This window comes from Rhinopithecus roxellana, chromosome 13 (genome assembly GCF_007565055.1).
Source record: "Rhinopithecus roxellana isolate Shanxi Qingling chromosome 13, ASM756505v1, whole genome shotgun sequence".
In the NCBI taxonomy this organism is placed as follows: domain Eukaryota; kingdom Metazoa; phylum Chordata; class Mammalia; order Primates; family Cercopithecidae; genus Rhinopithecus; species Rhinopithecus roxellana.
In genome coordinates this window covers 118,658,960-118,683,375 of record NC_044561.1, presented here as the reverse complement: position 1 = coordinate 118,683,375, position 24,416 = coordinate 118,658,960, and the positions used below count along the sequence as shown (strand labels likewise).

At 51.8% G+C, this 24,416-nt stretch overlaps 2 protein-coding genes across 5 annotated transcripts; one reads left to right on the top strand and one right to left on the bottom strand.

Annotated features, from left to right (window-relative positions):
* Window positions 1-354: 354 nt before the first annotated feature.
* On the bottom strand, window positions 355-10,790 carry RBPJL (recombination signal binding protein for immunoglobulin kappa J region like). 3 transcript variants are annotated; one of them, XM_010384243.2, is made up of 12 exons: window positions 10,693-10,790; window positions 9,392-9,500; window positions 7,966-8,091; window positions 5,946-6,016; window positions 5,650-5,765; window positions 5,207-5,381; window positions 4,016-4,153; window positions 3,472-3,581; window positions 3,051-3,203; window positions 1,174-1,329; window positions 936-1,039; window positions 355-830 (listed from the first exon to the last, which is right to left on the bottom strand). In XM_010384243.2, exons 1-12 carry the CDS (start codon window positions 10,712-10,714, stop codon window positions 557-559), a joined length of 1,554 nt encoding a protein of 517 aa, XP_010382545.1. In that variant the 5' UTR covers window positions 10,715-10,790; the 3' UTR covers window positions 355-556. The 3 variants fall into 3 exon arrangements, with proteins under 3 accessions (XP_010382545.1, XP_010382544.1, XP_010382546.1); XM_010384242.1 differs by having other exon boundaries at window positions 5,207-5,363; window positions 5,443-5,765; window positions 10,693-10,782; XM_010384244.2 differs by having other exon boundaries at window positions 695-830; window positions 974-1,039; window positions 5,207-5,363; window positions 5,443-5,765; window positions 10,693-10,782.
* Window positions 9,077-24,046, top strand: MATN4 (matrilin 4). Of its 2 annotated transcripts, XM_010384240.2 has the most exons (11): window positions 9,077-9,468; window positions 12,048-12,154; window positions 12,866-13,435; window positions 14,154-14,276; window positions 16,147-16,269; window positions 16,366-16,488; window positions 16,581-16,703; window positions 18,988-19,401; window positions 19,501-19,653; window positions 23,521-23,628; window positions 23,711-24,046. In XM_010384240.2, exons 2-11 carry the CDS (start codon window positions 12,082-12,084, stop codon window positions 23,767-23,769), a joined length of 1,869 nt encoding a protein of 622 aa, XP_010382542.1. In that variant the 5' UTR covers window positions 9,077-9,468; window positions 12,048-12,081; the 3' UTR covers window positions 23,770-24,046. The 2 variants fall into 2 exon arrangements, with proteins under 2 accessions (XP_010382542.1, XP_010382543.1); XM_010384241.2 differs by lacking the exon at window positions 16,366-16,488.
* The last annotated feature ends 370 nt before the right edge of the window (window positions 24,047-24,416 follow it).

Below are 24,416 nucleotides of genomic sequence, written 5' to 3'. Positions count from 1 at the left end.
ACCCGGTGCTCCACGTGGATCTAATATTCCAGGCAGGACCTGGTGCTCCAGGGTCCTCGTGCCCCAAGAGCTTGCCCCCTATGCCTGGGTGTGTGAAGCTGTGTGTTTTCTCTTCAAGAGAGGACACAGATGCCTGGAGGGTAAATGTCTCCGACTTGGCTCCTCTGGGCATGTGAAATTGTGTGTGAGAGGCAGGGAGAGCTGAAGAGAGAAAAGGACAGAGGGATAGGGCCACACAAATAGATTCATAGACTAAGTACTGAGGGGGAGGGGAGAGAGAGAGGTTTAGAGACAGAGTGAGAAGAGATGAAGACAGGGAGAGCCACACAGGATGGACACAAAGACAGCACACTTAGGTCGTGTCTTCCTGTATGTGTAAGGAGGAGGGAGGGAGTGAGCCAGGTAAGAGCCACCAGGCCCGCTTTCTAGGGTGAGCCTTCAGCTGCCCTTCTACAGCAAAGGGGCAAGGAAGCAGGGCCTAGATCCCAGAAACACGTCCCCGCGCCTGGCTCCGGCACAGCCCTCCGCGGTGGGCAGCCAGGATTCCTGGGCGCGCCTAAGTCTGGATGAAGAGGTGGAAGTTGGTGCGCGTGAACTCCTGATGGATGCTCTCCAGAAGCGCGTCAGCGTCGGTGGCGGGCTCGGGAACGCCGGTGTGACCCGGCCGCGCGCTGTATTCCGGGGTATAGGTGAAGGAGAAGGCACTAGGGTAGAAGAGCCCGTCGGAGCGCACCAGGCTTACGGGGATTGTGATGGGAGCGCGCAGCCAGCGCCAGTCACTGCAGAAGGCCGCCACGTCCGGCACCACGCACACCAGGGACCGCGGGCTCCTGGGGGTGGAGCACCAGGGTGAGAACTGCGGCGACTCTGACGACGCGTGCGCCCCCTTCCCCAGCTCCCCAGGGCCCAAGGGAGGCTGCCTCCCCACCCCGTACCTGTACATGGTTTCCGCCTCCACGTCCCCAAACCACACCTTGAGCCCCGCATGGAAGTTCTCTCCGTGGAGCTCCAGCGTGGCCACGTCGCCGCCGCCACTCAGCTGGGGGAGGGTGGGACCAGGTGAGGTGAGAGAACCGAGCAGGGCGGGAACCTGATGCCCTCCACTCACTAGCACTCCCACTCTCCACTGCAGGCAGGGTCCCCCTGCCCAACGCCCCTAGCGCCCGGCTTCACCTCTAGGGTGCTGATGAGAGGCACCGGGGTGACCGGTTCCAGGGTACACGCCAGACTGGTGCTGAAGGAAAATTCCACCGACTCGGTGCCGATGATGGTCCAGCAAGAGCTGTCGTTAAGCAGAGCCCTGTTCGCCTCCTTGGGGCAGGGAGAAGCCTGGGAGGAGACCCGAGGGGACGAGGCCGAAGCTTCTCATGGTGGCCACCAGCGTAGGGAGCCAGCATGGCACGTGGGCTTCTGCATTAGACTGAACTGGATACTAATCCTAGGCTCTGGGGTTCACTTGTCCCCTCAGCTTGGACAGTGCCCTTAAGTTCTCTCACTTAGAGTTAAGTAAGCTTGTTGGGCTAGCTGATTTTTCCTTCCTTCCTCCCTCCCTCCCTCCCTCCCTCCCTCCCTCCCTCCCTCCTTCTTTCTTTCCCTCCCTTCCTCGCTTCCTCCCTCCCTCCCTCCCTCCCTTCCTTCCTTCCTTTTCTTTCTTTTTCTTTTTCTTTCTCTTTCTTTCTTTCTTTCTTTCTTTCTTTCTTTCTTTCTTTCTTTCTTTCTTTCTTCTTTCTTTCTTTCTTTCTTTCTTTCTTTCTTTCTTTCTTTCTTTCTCTCTTTCTTTCCCTCCCTTCCTCCCTCCCTCCCTCCCTCCCTTCCTTCCTTCTTTCCTTCCTTCCTTTCGTCCATCCTTCTTTTCTGAGACTGAATCTTGCTCTGTCACCCAAGCTGGAGTGCAATGGCCTGATCTCAGCTCACTGCAACCTCCGCCTCCTGGGTTCAAACGATTCTCCTGCCTCAGCCTCCCGGGTAGCTGGGATTACAGGTGCCGGCCACCACACCCAGATAATTTTTTTTTGTATTTTTAGTAGAGACAGGGTTTCACCATGTTGGCCAGGCTGGTCTCAAACTCCTGGCCTCGTGAGCCTCCTGTCTCAGCCTCCCAAAGTGTTGGGAGTACAGGTGTGAACCATTGGCCCGGCCTGGGATAGCTGATTTCTAAGGGTGTTTTTTCTTGGGATTCCAGAATTCTGTATTTTTTTTTTTAAACTTTGTACAATTCTATGCTCTAACAATCTACAATTTTAATATTCTTTGGGAAGGAATATTGTTCCTTTGGGAAGGAATATTCTTGGGGAAGGAATAATACTTGCTATTTTCCACAAATTATAATTCAATCTCCTAACATTCTATGATAATATTCTTTTGGGAGTACTACTGCTTAATGATAATGATGATTTTCCACATTCTATAATTTCCTACATTCTGTGTCTTTATTTGTGCTTCGAATAGTCTTTTCTCAATAATTCTCTGCTCTCTATTACCTATCATGATTTATATTTACATTCTACAATTTTATATCCCAATTTATTATTATTATTTTTTGAGATGGAGTCTCACTCTTGTCACCCAGGCTGGAGTGCAATGGTGCTCACTGCAACCTCTACCTCCCGGGTTCAAGCGATTCTCCTGCCTCAGCCTCTCGAGTAGCTGAGATTACAGGCGCCCACGACCATGGCCAGCTAATTTTTGTATTTTTAGTAGAGATGGGATTTCACCATGTTGGCCAATCTTAGTCTCAAACTCCTGACCTCAGGTGTTCTGCCCACCTCAGCTTCCCAAAGTGCTGGGATTACAGGCGTGAGCCACTGCGCCTAGCCATATCCCACGATTTTATGACTCTAAAATTCTTTGGGAAGGAATATCACTTCATACTATTACTTATTACTATTTTTCTACATCCTATGATTCTGTTCTGGGGTCTATGATTTTAATGTTCCATGGGAGGCTGCTCAGGAAGTAGCAACCATGGTGAGGATGATGATCTTACATTCTGTGGTTCTCTGCATTCTCACTTTCCAGGACACTTGGTGCTGGTATTCTCTGCTTCTTACCTGAAATTGCACCACCTTCTCTGTGGCAAGGCATAAGTAGGTGCCACCCTCTCCTGGGGGACTGCCAGGAAACTGGAATGCACACTTGTGCAGCTGGGAGATGGGCTCATCCACATCAAGGAGCGCACACTGTTTGGCTACTTTACGAATGATCTGCAATGGAAGGGTGGTAAGAACGGTGGTGGCAAGGAGCCTGGGTATCCAGAGGCTGCCCTCCCAGCCGGCTCTCTGCTACTCCAATAGCCACACAGGCACTAGCAGACTCCCCCTGAGCTTTGACTTCTGTCTGGTCCTAAGTGACACTGGGTGAGAATAGGTGTCTCCATGCCTTGGGGCCTCACTCTCCAGCCCTGCCTGTGTGTGCCACACTCTCTGCATAGATCTGAGGGGACCCCTCCAGGTGTACCCTCCCTTGCTATACCATGGGAGGTAGAGTGATGCCGGTGAGCGTGCAGACGAGCTGCACCAGGGAGCCATAGCGAACGTAGCCCTCTCGCGGTAGGAAGTCTCCTTGGGAAGAATGCCCATCAGCTGGGGGTCAAAAAAAAGCAAGGGACAAGGTTTTCAGCTGCCCCCAAGCTTCTGCCTTAAACCCTGCCTTCTTGCCTCTGGCTCTTCCTCACATCACACATGGGCCCTGCGGGAGGGGGTGGTTCTCAGGGGAGCCGCTAACACTGAAGTTTTTAATTCTGGAGAGGCCATCTGAGGCCATCCTCACAAATGTCTGCTCTGGGGGCAGGGGTTGGGGGCAGGCAGTTTAGCTGATATAAGGGGAAAAGGCATGGATAACAGAGTCAGAATAGCTTGAAACAGTCATCAGCTCATTGGGACTGTGGTCAAGTCTTTTTGTGTTTCTGAGCCTTAATCACATGGGGCAGAGTTTACCTTCCTTAAGGAGTTGTGGTGGAAGTTAAATAAGCTAATGTATGTGAAGTGCCAGCCCCAGGGCCTGCAGATGTCATTACCCAGGTGGAGTGTGAAGGCAGCCCACTGTCGCGCACTGGCCACAAAGGCCCCGTCCTCCACAGAGAGGTATCGTGTGGAGACTGTCTGAGAGCGCAGGCGGTTGAAGAGAGAGACCTTTGAGCCGGAGGATATGCACACTGTGAGGGTGAGGGTGAGGGTGAGGGTTAGGGTGAGGGTTAGGGTGAGGGGACAGGGTTAGGATTAGGGGTTAGGGTTAGGGTGAGGGTGAGGGTGAGGGTTAGGGTGAGGGTGAGGGTGAGGGTAAGGGTTAGGATTAGGGTGAGGGAGGGGGTGAGGGTGAGGGTTAAGGTTAGTTGGTGCTATCAGTGCCCTGGCCTGGCTTGGTCCCATGGACATTCCAGACAGTTTCCAATCCTCTGTCCTTGTGCTGGCCTGGCTAATGTGCCTACAGGCCTAGACACATTGGGCAATGTGAACTGGGCATTCCCAGTTCACAGCTATTTTTCTAGGGCCTGCTGCAGTCCTGGTTTGGAACCTTTGCCTGCTCCCTCCTTTTCCTGCCTGGACATCTTTCAGTTCAAAACAAAAGTAAAACTTATTTATTATTATTATTTTTTTTGAGACAGCATCTCACTCTGTCACCCAGGTTGGACTGCCATGGTGCTATCACAGTCCCCTGCAGCCTCGACCTCTTGGGCTCTATTGATCTTCTGATCTCAGCCTCCCAAGTAACTGGGACTGCAGGTGCAGGCCACCATGCCCGGCTAACTTTTTTTTTTGGTAGAGACAAGCTTTGGCCATGTTGCCCTGGCTATCCTTGAACTCCTTGGCTCAAGTGATCCGCCCACCTCGGTCTCCTAAATTGTTGGGATTACAGGCATGAGCCACTGTGCCCCGCCTATGTCACTTTTAGTCTGTTCCTAGTTCAACCCCCCTGCCTAGTTCAACCTCTGCCTAGTTCAACTTTTGTCTGTTCTGGGACCCCAACTCCCAACCTGGAATTTGGTATCTGTCCCTTTCCTCTCTGCTTTCCATCCTCCAACTTTTCTCATCCCCAGGCCTGAGCCGCACCCTCTCATCCAGACTCCTTCTCCTTCCCTTTTCGGCTCCGACTCCACTTTTTCCACTCTGACCCCACCCCTATAGCGCAGCTTATCCCCACCTCCGCGCCCCAATTTAGCTGCTCTGGGCTTGGATGCACCTCCCGCGTCAGGCCCCGCCCTGCTCACGATCGGTGTTTTTGAGTGACTGCTTCTTCTGCGAGGGCTTCGAGATGACCTTGATGAGGCGGCTGTGGAAGGTTCCCAGTTCCCGGCCCCCGCGCAGCACCAGCCGCAGCACCAGCCGGAAGTGCTTCCTCTTGTCTGCATCTGAGATGTACAGGGTCTTGGCGCAGCCGAATTCCTAGGGGGCTCGCGGGGACAGGGCCGTCTCATCCCAGCCCTCCCCTGTCGGATGAACCAACCTCTTCCAGATATCGACGTCCGTCCCGTCGGAGGTGACCAGAAGCTCCACCATCCAGACTCTTAGGCTCTGCCTTAAGGCAAGACCCCGGCCTCCCAGTCTCCCCACCTATCTCTTGGCTTTCGGAAGGGAGTAATAAAGGAGACTTCCTTTCCCAGTAGAGGCAGGGATGGGAGTAGGAATCGGACCCCTTCCCGTGCGCTCTCACCCTGGAGTCCGGCTGCTGCTCGAAATTCAGCTTCTGCGTCTCAGCGGCGCTGCCGGACGCGCTGTCCAGTCCCATGTAACCGCAGACCGTGGGCCCCGTCTCCCCGGCCTGGTGAGCTGGAAAGGGACGCGAACTGGCTCTGGAAGGACTCGGGAGGACGCAGGTGCCAGGCAAGCTTAGCGCTCGCCGCCAGAGGGCGCGGGGAAACTGCGCCTGCGAACCGCCCCTCTCTCGGGCCCAACCTCGTGCTTCGCCCTACAGAGCAGGCGGCCGGCAGCCCTTGAGTCCGCCCTCACCTTGGTCCTGCCCTGGCTTCACCCTCCATCCGGGCCCCGAGAGGTAGACACACGGCGGGGGGCAGAAGAACCTGCGGAGTTAAGTGAGTGATGGATTCGTGCATCCATCTCCACTCGGCTGTCCTGTAAGCACCGCACGGTAGTAGCATAAACCCAGCAGAATCTTCTTTTCCTCCTCCCGCTCCCACCCCTCTCCCCACGCTTTTTCATGACTGTAAACCCCATTCATATCCAAACCCTTATTGTTTTTACACCCCTCATTCAACTCATCAGAAGGTCGTGTCCACTCCACCTTCAAAATATAATATATTCAGAATCCACTGGCTTCTTACCACCTCACCCTTCATCCCAGCCGCCATTACTTTTTGCCTGGACCACAACATTAGCCTTCAAACTGGTCTATTTCCAGAAAGTTCTGTTTCTATCTCCTTCCCATTTCACACAGCAGCCACAGTGCTCCCTCCTTCTCCCCTCCCCTCTCCCTCCCTCTCTCTTTCTCTCTCTCTCTCTCTCTCTCTCTCTCTCTCTCTCTCTGTTTCTCTCTTTCTCTCTCTTTCCTTCTTTCTTTTTCTTTTTTTACTTTTTGAGACAGGGTCTTGCTTATTGCCCAGGCTGGAATGCAGTAGCTTGATCTCGGCTGTCTTGGCTCACTGCAACCTCTGCCTCCCCAACTGATCCTCCCACCTCAGCCTCCTGAGTAGCTGAGACTACAGACACGAGCCACCACACTCATCTAATTTTTGTATTTTTTGTACAGACATGGTTTTGTCATGTTGTCCATGCAGATCTGGAACTTCTGGGCTCGAGCAATCTGCCCACCTGGGCCTGCCAAAGTGCTGGGATTATAGGCATGAACCACCAGGCTGGCAAGAATGTTTTGTTAAAAACATGAGTCAAATCATGTTAACTCCTTAAAATCCTCCACTGGTTAAAAATTAAAAGTCCTCCTGCGATCCGACCCCTGCTTCCCTCTCCAACTTGCTTCCTACAACTCCTCTCTCTGATTTCAGCCACTGTGACTTCTTTTGTACCTTAAACAGGCCTAGTTGGTACAGCCTCAAGGTCTTCCCATTTTCTGTTGCTTTTTTTTTTTTTTTTTTTTTTTTTTTTGAGACTGAGTCTTGTTCTGTTGCCAGGCTGGAGTGAAGTGGCATAATCTCGGCTCACTGCAACCTCTGCCTCCTGGGTTCAACCAATTATCCTGCCTCAGCCTCCTGAGTAGCTGGGATTACAGGCGCTCACCACCATGCCCAGCTAATTTGGTATTTTTGGTAGAGAGGGGGTTTCACCATATTGGCCAGGCTGGTCTCGAATTCCTGACCTCAGGTCATCTGCCCACCTTGGCCTCCCAAATTGCTGGGATTACAGGTGTGAGCCATTGCGCCCAGCCCTTCTGTTCCTTCTAACTGTAGCATGCTTTCCCCAGATTTTCTCCTGTCTGGCTCCATTTTAACATTCAAGTTTCAGTTCCAATGTTACCTCCCAAAAGGTCTCTTGACGTCCTTGACCTTTCTAGCTAATGTCTCCCCTGCCTTCAGTTTCTGTCAAATGGCCTTGTCCAGTTTTCCTTTTAGTGCACATCATAATCTGCAAGTGTCTTGTTACTGATTTGTGGGGAGTTTACTGTCTGTCTCTTCCACACTTGAGTGAGAGTGTGGGCTAAGGAGCAGGGGCTGTTTCTGTCTTGTTCAGCTGTATGCCCAGTGCCCAGCAGTACCCACAGTACCTGGTGCATACATGATAAACACTCAGTAAGTAGTTGTTGAATAAATCAATAAGTGAATAAATGGGAGAATGAGTGAATGAATGGAGACAGGAGATTCACAGGAAATCTCCTGCTATAGAACTATAGACCAAAGTGGGGGCTAATGGTGGCTGAGGGTCAAGGCCCTGGTCGACCAATAGTTGAGATTTCAGCCCTGAGGCCTCTTCTGGGTCTAAAAGAGGCCCAATGGGTGGATAGAGGGGTGCATAGGGCTGACAGTTGCAGAGACTTGGGAGGGGCTGCCGAGGCACCTACCGCTTCTCATTTCCGTACGATTTCTGGGCCACCTTGGCATGCACAATCCGCACAGTCTGTTCACACTGTTGCTGCAGGCACCTGCGCACGCCTCCCCTCAGAATGGTGGTGTGCTCTGGGGATGACCTGGGAGTGGGGCAGGCAGGTCGACCGGCCACAGGAAGGAGAAGGGTCAAGGTGGCACAGGGTCCAAGTACTCAGGTTGAGTAAAATGAAGTGGGCAGGGAGTTAGAGTAAGTGGCGGGGGTGGGGGGGACTGCTCTATATTCTGCCCCCGTGGGATCAGGAAGAGGAAGCATTAGGTAAGGAGGAGACTTGGCTGAAAATTGTAGGCTAAATATTTAGGCTGCGAGGTGCTCAATGAGGCCTGCATGGAGCCCACGGGACCACCCAGGTTCCACTCTGCGGGTCTGGCATCATGCCCATTGGAGCCCAGGGCCATAGGGACACGTGGCTGTGACACAAAGGCCACACTTATACTGGCCTTGGGATGGAGAAGAGTATTTTAGGGCTGATGGAATTGGTAGAGATGAAGCTTCCCCATCCTAGGGAGCGGGGAGGGGAAGAGGGAGCCTTTATTGGGCTCCTGGCCTGGAGCGCTCTCTAGCCTCCTGCCTGCAAACAGAAAAGGGCCCAAAACCTTGTCCCCAGGATGGGGGGTGACCTGGGGGAATCTGAGCCTTTCTGAGGCCAAAGTCATATTCTTCCCTTTCTCCCATGAGAAGTGACCTGTTGCTGTGTGGGCTTTCCTTCCCTTGATTACAGAAGTCAAGGCAGATGACATTGGTTCTGCAGAGTTAGCCAGGTTAGAGCCTAGAGGCCTGGTGGCTTCTCAACCTGGGGTTCTTGAGCGATGTGGGTGGGTCGGTCCAAGCAATTGCAGGGAGTAAGTAGAGGAGGGGAGGTGGGAGACATTGGGGGGGTTAGCAGGTTGAGGCCAGGAGAGCCATGAAAACTGAGGCTGTCCTTCTGAGCCCTTTATCCTCTTGGCAGGACCGGAGTCTCTCCTCACTCCTGGAGGGGACAGCGTAGGACCGCACCCTCGAAAGCCAGGCCAGACAGGCAGCAGCCACAGCCAGAACCGCTCCACCCCTTGGGGCTCTCCTTAGGGAAGTGCCTTCTAAGCTTCCAATGAATTCCGGCTGCAGAGTGTGGCTGCCCCAGTCTCCCCAAGTCTCCTGCTGTAGCCGAATTCCAGCCTGGCCCGCAGCTAGCCCTGTCTGCAGCTCCAAGGGTGGTAGGAGCAGGGGGTGCTGGGTTTGCCCCGCCTCAGGAGGAAGGAGGGCGATGCCTCCCTACCAGTGGGAGGGGTTGCAGCCTGCGCTTCCCCTCCCCACCCACCAGCCCTGGGTTAAATGCGGCCGCCGCCTCTGCGTGCTCCAGCTGCCTGGCAGTCCCCACCTAGGGCACGCTGCCACACCGTTACCTGGTCCAAGTGCCCGGGAGGCTCCGCCTGTCGGCTTCGCTCTGCAGCTGCATCTCTGATCTGTCCCGCAGGCTCAGGTGAGCCAAAGGGTTGGGAGGCATTGAGGGGTCTGCAGGGGAGTAGGCATCAAGCCAGATCAGGCAACTGCATTTTAGCAGAGGCACCGCCTATGGTGCCCTGTCGGACCTGCAGTGCCCTTCCCCACTTCTGCAGGGTCCTTTCCAAGTCGAGCCCCCACCAGCAAAGCCATCAAAATAGGGTCATCCCTTTTCTACTCTCGTCCCTCCAGGAACCCCCTGAAATGTCCCTGAGGGACATTTGAGAAATTATTTACAGGCCTTTCCTCCCTTGCTGCTCCACTCCCTCAGCCCCACCACAGGGCATCTCTGAATCTTTCTTTTTAATGCAAGGATTAACTCCTCAGAGGAATCCCGAGTTCTAGTGTAAATCCTGCCAGACATCGCTGTGTGCCCTTCAGCAACACACTACCCTCTCTGGACCTAGTTCCTTTCTTTGTAGAATGAGGGGTTTGGAAAGGTGATGAACTTTGAGGCAGTCGCTATTGTGACTTTCTAGGATTCCTGGGGTGGAGGCAGGGTGCCAGGTGAGAAGTTGGCTCAGACCAGGAATGGGATGAGGGGAACCTTAACCAAGATTTGGGGGCCCAGAGGCGTCTCCGGGTGGGAAAGTATGGGAGGTGGCAGAGGCCCCTTGTGCCTTAGCCTCATGCTGCCCAGGGGTGCTGGCCTCGTCTGTGGCCCAAACCAGAGAAGGGTTCCCCGCCCTCCCACTTCCACCAGCGCTGCCACATCTTGCTTGGTCACCCTCCCACGACCGGCCCTGCCAGAGGGATTTCTGTTCTTCTACCAGGCCTGGGAGGGGAAAGGGGAGAAGAATCCGGGATGAGAAGGTCGCCTGGAGTGAGAAGCAGGCACTGGCCTTGCTCAGAATAGGCGCATTCACGGAATTGGGGGGCGGGGGCGGGGCTGCGGTTGGGTTAGGGGCGGCTGGCTCTCTCTGCCAGGAAACAGCAACAGAAAAATGGCTAACACAGCTTCAGCATGGGGCGCGGGGGTGGGGTAGGAACTGGAAGGAAAAGAGATTTAGTGACTTCCAGGCGCCAGGGGGCCTCAAGAGGGAGAAGGGGAACCAGGAGCCCTAGGTTCTAATCCTGCTTTTGCAGCTCGGCGGGCTGCCTTGTTGGGCCTTAGTTTTCCTATTTGTACAGTGGGGCGGGGTGGGGGGGGGTCCTTCGTAGTTCTCACGGGGCGTCTCCGGGCCACGGGAGGGTGAGCGCTCACCTGCTGCCCCTGCAGGGTCCATGGCGGCTCTACGGGGCCCCAGCTGCTCACTCGCTGCCCCTGGACGAGTCCAGTGCTGCTGTGGCTGGAAACCTGCACACCCCTGCTCCCTAGCTCCTGCGCGGGATATATCCTGTCCAGGCCTTATCTCCAAGGCCCCGGGCCCCAGCCCCCTGTTTGCTCCGAGTTGGCGCACCTGCTGGGCAGATGTGAGCTTCCCACGCCCCCTGCCATCTCGGGCGTCCCCTGGCGGTCGCTCCTGAGAGCAGGCGGGAAACAGGCCCCAAGCCGCACGTTCTTGTGCGCGGTGGGTTTTGGTCCACTGGCTGCCGCGCCACCACGCTCAACCCCCGCAACGGGGCGCAGCCCCTCCCCGCCGCCTGCGGTTGGGCAGTACGTGTCTGTGTTTGTGTGTATGGAGGAGTCTGGCGGGGGGGAGTTGACGAGTTGCAAAGACAGCCACACAGAACCTTGTGTGCGTAGGGGAGTGGGCCGAGGTGGAGAAGGGCTTCTGTCTGCAGAGGTTCGCCTGGCAGGAGGAGAGGCACCAAACGCCCAGAGTGGCTCACAGAAACCAGCAGGCGTGGGATTCTGTCCTGTCGCAGCCATTTTTTGGCCGAATGACTTTAGGTACCAGCGCTTAACTTTTCTGAGCCTCAATTTCCTTGTCTGTATGATAGGGACAATCACAGCCTTACTCTTACAATTGCAGAGAGGATTAAATGCCACAATGCGTGACGAGCGTTTAACACTGTGCCTGACATTTAAGAAAGACCTGTTTTTTTCTGTTTAAATTTTTTATATTTGTATCTACATATCTATTCTTATTTAGTATTCTGCAGTTCCACAAATAATCTCTTGTGGGCTGAGCGCGGTGGCTCATGTCTGTAATCCCAGCACTTTGGGAGGCTGAGGTGGGAGGATCACCTGAGGTCAGGAGTTGGAGACCAGCCTGGCCAGCATGGCAAAAACCCCTCTCTCTACTAAAAATACAAAAAATTAGCCAGCTATGGTGGCAGGAGCCTGTAATCCCAGCTACTCGGGAGGCTGAGGCAGGAGAATCACTTGAACCTGGGAGGCAGAGGTTGCAGTGAGCCAAGATAATACCACTGCACTATAGCCGGGGCAACAGAGCAAGACTCCATCAAAAAGAAAAAAAAAAAAAAGAATCTCTTGCGTTTCCCACCAATTCCACTGTGATGAGAATTTTTAAATTCTGAAACATTTCAAACATGCACAAAAATAGAGAGATTAGTAAAATAAACCCCTAACTCTCTTCCCCCTCCAAGTGCCTATCACCCAGAATAAGAGCTCTGTAAATAATGTTTCTTTTCTGTTTTCCTTCCTCCCTTCAGGATCTGACAGCTCCATTCTCTGTCCCCAAGCGCCATGAGAGGCCTTCTTTGCTGGCTCGTGTTGCTGTTCCTTCTTCAGCCCTGGGAAAGCCAGCTCCAGTTGGCAGGTGAACTGGGGCCCAGATCTCACCAGTGGGAGGAGGGGAGCAGAAGCAGGTCCTCCTTCTGCAGCCAGCTCCTCCTGCTGGGGAGAGAGAAGCTAGGGCTTTGGAACATATGGGACTGGGTTTAAGTTTCCCACTTCAGCTTTCTGGGCCCCAGTTTCTTCATCTGTAGGATGTGGCTTAGTTTTGGGCACATGCAGTATCTGCCCATTGGGTTTTTAATTTGGAAAAATTATTTGAAAACATGAAAAAACCAGGAAATTCTACATAAAAATCCCTGTTTAGTACTTTTCTTGAAAAATCCAGGGATCTGCTAACATCCAATTTGCAGGCGCATGGCAGCATTTGGATGGAGCTTCCTGCCCAATTAGGAGTGATAGGGGCTCTTTGGGTCTCCACCGTCCTAACCCAACCAGTTCATCCACGTTCCCTGCCTGGTCCCTGCAGGCTTTGAGTTTGCGACGCTTCCTTGCCCCCTCGTCAATGGGTAATACCTCCTCAGAATAGCCCTCAGAGCTGTAAGATGAGGGAATTTGTGAAATCTCCTAGCCCAGGTACTAGGCACAGGCCGAGTGAGTGCATCTATCTAATCTGCGTTTGCTGTGCTGGGCGCTGTTATGCCGTCATAGCAGCATTTCCTCTGGGTTTCCCTGGAGTTCTCCTCGGAGGTGAGGCTTTGCTGACCTAGGAGAGTCCTCACTGATCTCCCCGCAGGTCCCAGGTGTCACACTGGGCCCCTGGATCTGGTGTTCGTGATTGACAGCTCCCGCAGCGTGCGCCCTTTCGAATTCGAGACCATGCGGCAGTTCCTCGTGGGCCTCCTCCGAGGCCTGAACGTGGGTCCCAACGCCACGCGCGTTGGCGTGATCCAGTATTCGAGTCAAGTGCAGAGCGTCTTCCCTCTCCGCGCGTTCTCGCGCCGCGAGGACATGGAACGCGCCATCCGCGACCTGGTGCCGCTGGCGCAAGGCACCATGACGGGACTGGCAATCCAGTACGCCATGAACGTGGCTTTCAGCGTGGCCGAGGGCGCGCGCCCGCCGGAGGAGCGCGTGCCGCGCGTCGCTGTCATCGTGACAGACGGGCGGCCCCAGGACCGCGTGGCCGAGGTGGCGGCACAGGCCCGCGCCCGCGGCATTGAAATTTACGCGGTGGGGGTGCAGCGCGCGGACGTGGGCTCCCTGCGCGCCATGGCATCGCCCCCGCTAGACGAGCACGTCTTCCTCGTAGAGTCCTTCGATCTCATCCAGGAGTTCGGCCTGCAGTTCCAGAGCCGGCTGTGTGGTGAGTTAGGAGGGTGCTGGAGTGAAGCTCGAACTCTTAATCCAAATGCTTGGATTCCTTTCCCACCACAGTAAATCCCATCCCGTGGGGTGGCCCCGCACTTTCCAGTTAGAGCTGCTCTGACCTACCGCAGGCTGTGTCAGATTTCAGCTCTGACCACTTCTGCTCAAGCTCCATCAACAAGGAGCAAACTATAGTTTCTTGCCCTGCCCCCCGCCACAGCCTACCACAGGCTTAATGTCAAACTCCAGCACCAACCTCCTGCACACAAGGAACCAGTGATTCTCAAAGCTAAGAGGGATGGGCTGCTCTAAAGAGTCGTGGCCCTCCCACATGGGGATGGCTTCTTCCGTTATCATCTTAGCTCCTCCCACAAATGCTACAAGAGCTGTTCCAGTCACATTTTGAGTTTAGTCCGCCCATCTCGATTTAACACCTCTCCACCTCCTACCCACTCCTGCCCCTGTGTAGTCCTGTCTTAGCCCACTGACATGTCTAATTGGGTGCCTCCTTTTCTGAGCCTACTCACAGGGGCTCCTTAAGCCTTATTCTTTCCCTAAGCCCTCCCATTGGGTATGGCCCCTCTCAAATTAGTTATTTACTTCTGAAAGCCATTTGAAGGTGATGCCTGCCTCGGACCCCATCCCCATCCTTCTCTCTCTTGTTGGAGGCTTCTGCCCATCTGTTCCCTGCTGATTCTAGTCCTGTGTGTCCTCAGGGAAGGACCAGTGTGCTGAGCGGGGACATGGTTGCCAGCACCAATGTGTCAATGTCCCGGGCACGTTCCACTGCACCTGCAACCCGGGCTACAAGCTAGCAGCAGATAACAAGAGCTGTTTGGGTGAGAGCTACCCCTGTCCTGCAATCTCACTGCTCCTGAACATTCTTTAAATCTCCATTGCCCCAACATCAGACCAATGAGTCTGGAAGGGCCTTTGGCAGTAAAAGCACACATCCATCGCTTTACAGACCTAAGAAAGAAAGGTATTGCCTGGGTTCACACAAGTCCCTGGTGGGAGCCCACAGTTCAGTGTGCTTTCTGCCCTCTTTCTGTTTTCAGACTCCAATTCTCCTCCCAAACTTGTTTCTGTTGTCCTCTCCTCTCCTCTCCTCTCCTTTCCTTTTTGAGACAGAGTCTTGCTCTGTTGCCCAAGCTAGAGTGCAATGGTGTGATCTTGGCTCACTGCAACCTCTGCCTCCTGGGTTCAAGCGATTCTTGTACCTCAGCCTCCCAAGTAGCTGGGATCACAGGCGCCCACCACCACACCCAGCTATTTTTTGTATTTTTGGTAGAGACAGGGTTTCACCATGTTGGCCAGGCTGATCTCGAACTCCTGACCTCAAGTAATCTGCCCACCTTGGCCTCCCAAAGTACTGGGATTATAGGCATGAGCCACTGTGCCCGACCGTTTCTGTCTTCTTACAGGCACGTCCTTACAGTTTCTCTTCTTAGATACTGTTGGGGGGTCTTTAGTTAGGTGGGTCTCCCCACTCATGCCGCCCATGAGCTCTTTGTGTGCTGCTCACCCGAGCTGCCCTTGCTGCTCCCCTCTGCCCTTGCAAATCTTTCAAGATTCTCTCTCTTTTAAGAGATAGGGTCTTGCTATGTTGCCCAGGCTGGTCTCACACTCCTGGGCTCAAGAGATCCTCCCGCCTTTGCCTCTCAAAGTGCTGGGATTACAGGTCTGAGCTGGTTCTTCATTTTTGTCTTCTGAAAAGCTATGGCACACAATACCTTGCTTATGCAATTGGGTTTTTTACTGAGTGCCAGGTTAGTATTAGACATTGTGCTAGGAGCATTACACCCATTATTATCTCTCAGCCTCACAACAACCTGGAAAAAGAAATCATGTAATCCTGATAACCCAGATGTCAGCCAGCGTCTTCTTGTTTCTAGAAACTAAAAGTTGGCTTGAACTCTGATTTGATGACTGTTTAACATTCAAATCCCTCTCCAAGACCTCTGAAACTCCCCCAAGTGCTTATGTTCTGGTGGTCACCTCTTGCTGTGAGCCTCTGCTAAATTCATTTGATTTATGGATCCTCTCTCATTTCTCAACCCTGCACATGCTGTTCTTGTTCCATGCATGTTAATCAACCTCTTCTTTGGTTTGCATACTTGTATGCAGGGGGCACACACACACACACACACAACTCATTATAATTGAATATTCGACAGCTTTGTTTCTAAAAGTCCTCAGTCAGCCCAGTGCAAGGGATTTTTCACGGGCAGCCTCAACCCGCAGAGTTACTCATCTTCATACTGGCTCTCTTGTTCTTTTTTTTTTCTCTCTCTCTCTCTCCACTCTCATCTCCTTTCCAGGAACCCCAAATACTCACTTTTTTATACAGGGTAATTATCGTGTCTCCAGTCCAGCTCTCGGCCATCTTTGCCTGTCTAGACCATCAAGATGCTCAACAGGGCAATAGTTCCCCAACTTCCACAGAAGGAAACTGTGAACAGCAATCATTCTTTTCCATTATAGTCTCATTTTGCAAAGAGAAAAATGGAGGCTCAGACAGGTAAAATGGCCAAACCTGTCCTCTGTAAGTCAGAGAGCATCTTGAGGACAGGGCCCCTGACTAATTAGGTCAGGATTGTTGGGGTTGGGGCCCAGGCATAGGTATTTTTACAAATTTCCTCAGGTGGTTGTGCTACCAGAGCTGAGAAGGGCAGCCCTGGGCATAGACTGACCCCATCTCTTCCTCAGCCATTGACCTGTGTGCTGAAGGAACCCATGGATGTGAGCACCACTGCGTCAATTCCCCGGGCTCCTATTTCTGTCGCTGCCAAGTTGGCTTTGTACTCCAGCAGGACCAGAGGAGCTGCAGGGGTGAGCAACACCCCCGCCCTCCCACCACACCCTGGACTGTGGCCTGCGAGGGCTCCAATCAGAGGCAACATCTTGCTGTTTCTTCCCTCCTGCCAGCCATTGACTACTGCAGCTTTAGCAACCATAGCTGTCAGCATGAGTGCGTTAGCACCCCTGGTGGGCCACGGTGCCACTGCAGAGAGGGCCATGACTTGCAGCCCGATGGGAGGAGCTGTCAGGGTGAGACGGCCTCTCCTACATTTGTGGGAGGGGTAAGAGATCTTAGCTGGTGGGGTCCATCCAGACTCATCCTGACCTGTCTCTCTTTTCAGTCCGGGACCTTTGCAATGGCGTGGACCATGGCTGTGAGTTCCAGTGTGTGAGCGAGGGCCTCTCCTACCGCTGCCTGTGCCCCGAGGGGCGGCAACTTCAGGCAGATGGCAAGAGCTGCGACCGTGAGTAACGGGTGGGAGGGCGTTCTATTGGCTTCTGCCCCATTGCCCACATTCAGAGTGTCCTTGACTTTGTCCTTGCTGTGGCCCCCAGGCTGTGGTGTGAATGTGTGTGTGTGGTGGGGGTGACATTGGAGGGTATGCCATTTCCTGCCTCCATCTCTTTTCTACAATCCTCTATTCTGCTGTCAATGTTAATTTAAAAAATACATACTAGATTACATTCCTCCTTCGTGCACAAGCCTTATGTGGCTCACCAATGCCTACAGAAGAAAGATCAAATGATTTACCCCTAAGTGTTTCAAATGGTGAGCAGAACCACATTAATGAATAATGAAATCAAATCTCTGGGTTACAACCAACATTAAAAAAATAAAGAATGGAAGACAATATAGAATTTACTGCCTGTAGAGTTATATTATTTCTGAAACTTTAGTTCTATGTGAAATGTCTCATGATGTATTATCATTATTTTTTTTTTACTGTGGGCTGTGATAAAAATTTTGAAACCACTGCCTTAGGTCATCACGATCTAGCTTCAGCCAACTCCATCTGCCCATCTCCTGTCATGCTTGAACATTTCAGTCTTACTGGCCTGCCCCTCCTTGGATGTGTCAGGAACTCCCTAGATCCCAAGCCTCTGCACATACTGCATCCCACCTTCTAGACTGTCCCTTACTGCCTTGGCAAACTCCTACTGATCTTTCAAGACTGTCTTAGTTTATTCAGGCTGCTATATCAAAGTACCATAGACTAGGTGGCTTAAACAATATTTATTTTTTGCAATTCTGGAGGCTGAGGAATCCAAGACCAAGGTGCCGGCAGATATGGTGTCTAATGAAAGCCTGTTTTCTGATTTTTAGATGGCACACCTTTCAAAGCTTCCCCACGCCAACACACACACACACACACACACACACACACACACACACACACACACACACACCAGTCTTCTTGCTGTGTCCTCACATAGTGAAGACAGGAAGCAAGCCCTCTTCAGACTCTTTTTTTTTTTTTTTTTTTTTTGAGACTGAGTCTCCCTCTGTTTCTCAGGCTGGAGTGCAGTGACACAATCTCGGCTCACTGCAACCTCCGCCTCTGGGGCTCAACTGATTCTCCTGTTTCAGCCTCCAGAGTAGCTAGGACTACAGGTGCGTACCACCATGCTTGGTTAATTTTTGTATTTTTAGTGGAGATGGGGTTTTGCCATCTCAGCCAGGCTGGTCTCGAACTCCTAACCTCAAGTGATCTGCCTGCCTCGGCCTCCCAAAGTCCTGGGAGCCACCAAGCCTGACCTCTTCAGACTCTTATAAGGACAGTAATTTTACTCATGAGTGCTGTACCCTCATGTCCTCATCTAATCCTAATTACCTCCACAGATCTCACCTCCCAAGTCTAAAATTAAGGCATAGGGTTTCAACAAATGAATTTTGGAAAACACACTTATTCAGTTTATAACAAAAATCAGATAGAATGCCATCACCTCCAGGCAGCCTTCCTTAACAACTCCAGGAAGAATGCACTGTTCCTACCTTGGGGTCCCTGAATGCTCTTCTCTTCTAGCACTTTCCTTGACCAGAGCATATGGCATGTCTGACTTGCTCTGCTCTGTCCTCATGGATCAGGATTATGTTTTAATTCTTTCAAAACCTTTGAAAACCTCCCCACGCCAACACACACCACATTTTGGTCCTAGCAAATTCCCTGGCTCGGAATAGGGGAGGTGACATTGTAGAGTCATTCAGGAGCATGGGTTTTGGAGTCAGACGGACCTGGTTTCATGTCTTGGCTCAGTCAGTACTAGCTATGAAATCGGGGGCAGTCACTTTATCCATCAGAACCTCAGGTTATAGAAAATGGGGACAATACTCAAGCTTTCTGGGAGGATTGAGAATATATATAAGCACTTCACCCAGTACCTGGCACATCGTAAGCTGTCGGTAAATAATGGTTTTGTTATTATTATTGTTAATACTGGTACGTGCTTAGAAGTGTGCCTGATACATAGTACATGATCAATAAATGGTAGTTATTGTGGTCATTATGATTGTTGTTAAAAAGATGCTTTTAGCAGAGTGTCTGGTTTGTTCTAAGCACTGAATAAATGTCAAGGGCAATGATGATGATAATGTTGATAATTATTATTATTTAGCACACTGCCTGGCACAGGAAGGACTCAGGAAATGTCTGTTGTATAATAAATGTTGGCGAATGAACGACTAGATGTATAGACAGCTGCCGCCAGTCAAGAATCTGGTCCTCAATTCAAGCTCTTCTGGCTGTGCAGGGTGCCGGGAAGGCCACGTGGACCTTGTTCTGCTGGTTGACGGCTCCAAGAGCGTGCGTCCACAAAACTTCGAGCTGGTGAAGCGCTTCGTGAACCAGATTGTGGACTTCCTAGACGTGTCCCCCGAGGGCACGCGCGTGGGACTGGTGCAGTTCTCGAGCCGCGTGCGCACCGAGTTCCCTCTGGGTCGCTACGGCACCGCAGCCGAGGTGAAGCAGGCGGTCCTGGCTGTGGAGTACATGGAACGGGGCACCATGACAGGGCTGGCGTTGCAGCACATGGTGGAGCACAGCTTCTCAGAGGCACAGGGTGCACGGCCCCGTGCTCTCAACGTGCCTCGCGTTGGCCTGGTCTTCACAGATGGCCGCTCCCAGGATGACATCTCGGTGTGGGCAGCGCGTGCCAAGGAGGAAGGTGGGCTTCTCATGGGACACAGTGGGCTGGGGTTGGGTTAGACGTGGGCAGGCAGCTTTCCCGAGGCCTAGGGCACCCTCTGAGTCCCCGGCCCTGTAGGCATCGTCATGTATGCCGTGGGCGTGGGCAAGGCGGTGGAGGCGGAGCTGCGTGAGATCGCCTCGGAGCCAGCTGAATTGCACGTGTCCTATGCCCCGGACTTCGGCACCATGACGCACCTGCTGCAGAACCTCAGAGGCAGCATCTGCCCAGGTGAGCGCACCTCTCTCGGGGCTCCTCCTCTCTCTCATTGCCCGCCCTCTGATATCTCCCCTTCCTATTCAATCCCTACCTCCTCTGTAGTTATAGCCAGAGGTTAGGCTTACTAGACAGAGCTTTGCTGCTCCAGATGTGGTCCGCAGGCCAGCGGCAGGGCGGTCACCCAGTAGCTTCTTAGAACTGAGGCATTTCTGGTGCTCTCCAGACCGAATGAATCAGAATTTGCACTTCGACAAGATTCTCAGGTGATTTGTAAGCACGTTAAAGTCTAAGAAACCCTAGACTAGGCTACCAGTCCCCCAAATCAGTGGAAGTTCAGAATAACTTGGGAATTTTTTTTGAAGGCACAGCAGACAGCATTTGTAAGTGGAGTCACAGCATATATCCCCTGAACTTGTTAGAATTCAACCTTATGAACTTGGCAAAGTGGCAGGACTGAGTATATTTTAAGTATGCAAAGGCATGTTTTTTCCTTTCCTTTTTTCTTTTTCTTTTCTTTCTTTCTTTTTTTTTTTTTTAATGTGGACAGCATACCTCATAAGTGCAATCCCTCTACTTCACCATCTGGTGCTCAGCTGAGGAAAAGGAGACTAACTCTACTTGTGGAGGAGAAGGGGGCTCTTGAATCCTGTGTACTGTGCTCTAGGTGATATAGGGAATGTCTCCAGGGTAACTTTTACCCTAGAGACTTTAGACACTAACCCAGGCTTAAGATGTGATTCTTCTTCCAGTTTATCAGGCTCCAGCTTCAGAAACAGACTAAGTAGGGCTGGTCTGGGTCTGGAGAACCTGTTTTTTTTTTTTTTTTTTTTTTTTTTAAATATATGTAGTGGAGCTGGGTGCAGTGGCTCATGCCCGTAATCTCAGCACTCTGGGAGGCCAAGGCAGGTGGATCACTTGAGATCAGGAGTTCGAGACCATCCTTGGTAACATGGTGAAACCCTGTCTTTACCAAAAAATACAAAAATTAGCTGGGCAAAGTGGCAGGAACTGAGGCAGGAGAATTGCTTGAACCTGGGAGGTGGAGGTTGCAGTGAGCTGAGATTGCACCACTGCACTCCAGCCTGGTGACAGAGTGAGACCCTGTCTCAAAAAAAAAGTATATATAATATGCTATATGTGCTGTATTATATAATATATATGTGTGTATGTGTGTGCACACACACGTGCAGGTATATACATATACAAATATACACACACACTCCTTTCCCCAACTCTCCTCCCTTCCCGCCTCCCAGCTAATTCTAATTATTGTGGCTCTTTCAGATTAGGGGCTCTTTCAGAGCTCTTCCTGTGCTGACTCTTGCAGGCCCTGCAGTGTGACTTTGGACAAGTCACTTACCCCCACACCTACCTTAACTTTTCTGTAACAGGGGAGGCACTAGCTGTCCAAGGTTACCTGTAGCTCTTGAGTTCTAAGAGAAGTCTGGGTTCTGTGGTCAAAGCTCTTTACCAATTGGTGGTATGACTATTCCCTGTCTCCAACCCTTTGTTTCTCTATCTGTGAAGTTAGGGGTCTTTGTGGATTGTTATCAATAGCAAGACTTACAGCAGTTTGTTCATAGTACATATAAGACTAAGATGAAGACACAACTTTTAAATCATTACAGCAGTGTTTTCAAAGGTTAAATGGCAGGCATTGTGCTTATTATTTCACTACCTGTAATCCTTTTCTTTTTTTTCCTAAGGTACTTTTGTTGTAGCATTTTTTTTTTCTGAGTTATTCCCTGTAATCTCTCTCTCTTTTTTTTTTTTTTTTTCCTTTGAGATGAAGTCTCATTCTGTTGCCCAGCCTGGAGTGCAGTGGTGCGATCTCAGCTTACTGCAAACTCCGCCTCCCAGGTTCAAGTGGTTCTCCTGGCCCAGCCTCTCGAGTAGCTGGGACTACAGGTGCGTGCCACCACACCCAGTTTTTTTTTGTATTTTTAGTAGAGACGGGGTTTCACTGTGTTAGCCAGGATGGTCTCGATCTCCTGACCTCGTAATCCACCCGTCTCGGTCTCCCAAAGTGCTGGGATTTCAGGTGTGAGCCACCGCACTCAGCTTCCCTGTAATCTTAACAATGGCACATGCTTATAGAATTTCAGTGAATCTAAGATACCATTCATTTTAAGATTCACCACTATTTTATGTACTGCTAAGAAAAAAACATGTGCCAATTTTAATTGTAAGACCTCCTGCCCAACCCCCAATATGTTGATGTGTGGGGAGATAGAGTTGGATCAGGGTCAGTGGTTCCTAAAGATTAGGTCACACCAGAATCACCTGGTGGGCCTTTAAAAACAAATTGCAGCTGGGTACAATGACTGACAGCTGTAATCCCGGCACTTTGGGAGGCCGAGGTGGGTGGATCATGAGGTCAGGAGATCAAGACCATCCTAGCTAACACAGTGAAACCCTGTCTCTACTAAAAATACAAAAAATTAGCAGAGCATGGTGGCACGCACCTGTAACCCCAGCTACTCAGGAGTCTGAGGCAGGAGAATCACTTGAACCCAGGAGGTGGAGGTTGCAGTGAGCCGAGATTGCGCTACTGCACTCCAGCCTGGGTGACAGAGCTCAAAAAACAAAACAAAAACAAACACAAATTGCTGGGCTTCAATTCTAGATTTTCTAATTCAGTAAGTCTGGGGTGTTGTCTGGTAATTAGCATTTTTGATAAATTCCTACACGATGCTGATGCTGCTGGTCCAAGGACCACACTTTGAGAATCACTGGTCTAGTTGAAATACACTATAAAGCAGTGGTTCCCAATCTTTCTGGCACCAGAGAGTGGTTTTGTGGAAGACAATTTTTCCATGATGTGGTGGGGAGGATGGTTTTGGGATGATTCAAGCACATTACATTTATTGTGCACTTTATTTCTATTATTACATTGTAATATACAATCATGTAATAAACAGATCATCAGGCATTAGATTTTCATAAGAAGGCTGCATGCACTAGATCCCTCACATGCACAGTTTACAATAGGGTTTGTGCTCCCATGAGAATCTAACAATGCCATTGATCTGACAGGAGAGGAGCTCAGGTTGTAATAGGAGTGATGAGGAGCAGCTATAAATACAGATGAAGCACCCTTGCCTGCTGGCTGCTCGCATCCTGCTGTGTGACCCAGTTCCTAACAAGCCACGGACTGGTACTGGTCCATGTAATGTGCTGGTACTGGTTCATGGCCTGGGGGTTGGGGACCCCTGTTGTAAAGTATTTACTTGAACCAGGCAGTGTTTTAGATCTGTGCTTTTTCACAAAGGTAGGCAGTATCTATTTAATTACAATTGATTAAAATAAAATACATTTTAGTCCTTTAGTAGCACCAGTCACATTTGAAGTGTTAAACAGCCACATGTAGCTTGTGGCTACTGCTTTGGACAGGGCAGGTGTAGAACACTTTCATCGTTGCGTAAAATTTTATTTGGAGAGTGCTACTCAAAGTGTGGTCCGCAGACCAGGAGCATCAGCATCATTTGGGAGCTTGTTAGAAATGTACCTTCTGAGCTCCTTCTCCATTCTGAATCAGAGTCTATATTTTAACAAGCTCTCCTGATGATTCCAGTGAGCATTAAGGTTTGATAAACAGTCTTGTAAGTTTCGCGCGCGCGCACACACACACAAGTGAATGAATCATCGAAGCCATTAATGCATACATTCTTTCATTATATCCATTTTATAGATGAGGAAACTGAGCTTAGAAAGGTTAGTGAGTTTTTCAGTATCTCACAGCTTCTTAGCTTGGGACTCAGCCCAGGTCTCTCTGAATCCAACGCCCATATACTCAACCATAGGCCCAGTGCAGGGAAATCAGAGGGCCAAAGCTAGCGCAATTTCTCATCCCCCTGACCCTCTGTGCCCGGCTTACAGAGGAGGGCATCAGCGCAGGGACAGAGCTTCGGAGCCCATGCGAATGCGAAAGCCTCGTGGAGTTCCAGGGCCGCACGCTGGGGGCGCTCGAGAGCCTGACGCTGAACCATATCCTTTGGGGCTGGTGGCGCGGGCTAGAGGGAAAGTGAAGGGACCTCTGCGAACCCCAACGGCCTCCTTAACCGCTCACTGGCCCAGCTGACGGCGCGCCTGGAGGATCTGGAGAACCAGCTGACCAACCAGAAGTGAGGGCCACGGGCGGCCCAGACCCGGGCTGGGGCGCGGCACCATGGACAGTGCGCCGGGGCCAGGCAGAACCTGGGCCCGTCGGGCTTGGGCTGTCGGGGCGGAGGCGCTGGCGGGCTTCCGACACTGAGCTGAGCTGGCCTCGCCCGGACCATTAGGCGGACTGCTGGGCCAGGGGGATAGCGGGTGGTGGCGGAAGGGGCACGTGCTAGACCAGCATGCCCTCGCCGCGTGCTGCGCTCAGTTCTTTGTTGGATTTATTTGTTTTCTTAAAAAAAAAGAAAAAGAAAAAGAAAAAAAAAATCTGATTTCCACAGGGTTCTTTTTTGGGGCTTGCTGCGCCGCCAGGGGGAGGGGAAGCCAGACGGAGCGCACTCTGGCGGCGCCCGGGCGGCGTCTCCTTGGAGAAAGGCGCATTGTGAGGGGGTCGGGCTCGGGGGCAGGAGACCCGGCGCTGCTTCTTCCCCCTGCTTGTTTATTCAGCCGAGAACAGATGGCTCCTTATGCAGGCTGCAGGAAGGGAGGGGGCTCAACAGGAATCCTTGGGGTCTGAGCAAGCCTGCGCCATCCCATTCCCCAGCGGATTGAACGCTTCGCTCTCCGACCAGGCCTATCCCATAGTGCCCCCAAATCTGGCTCAAAAGCTGCTA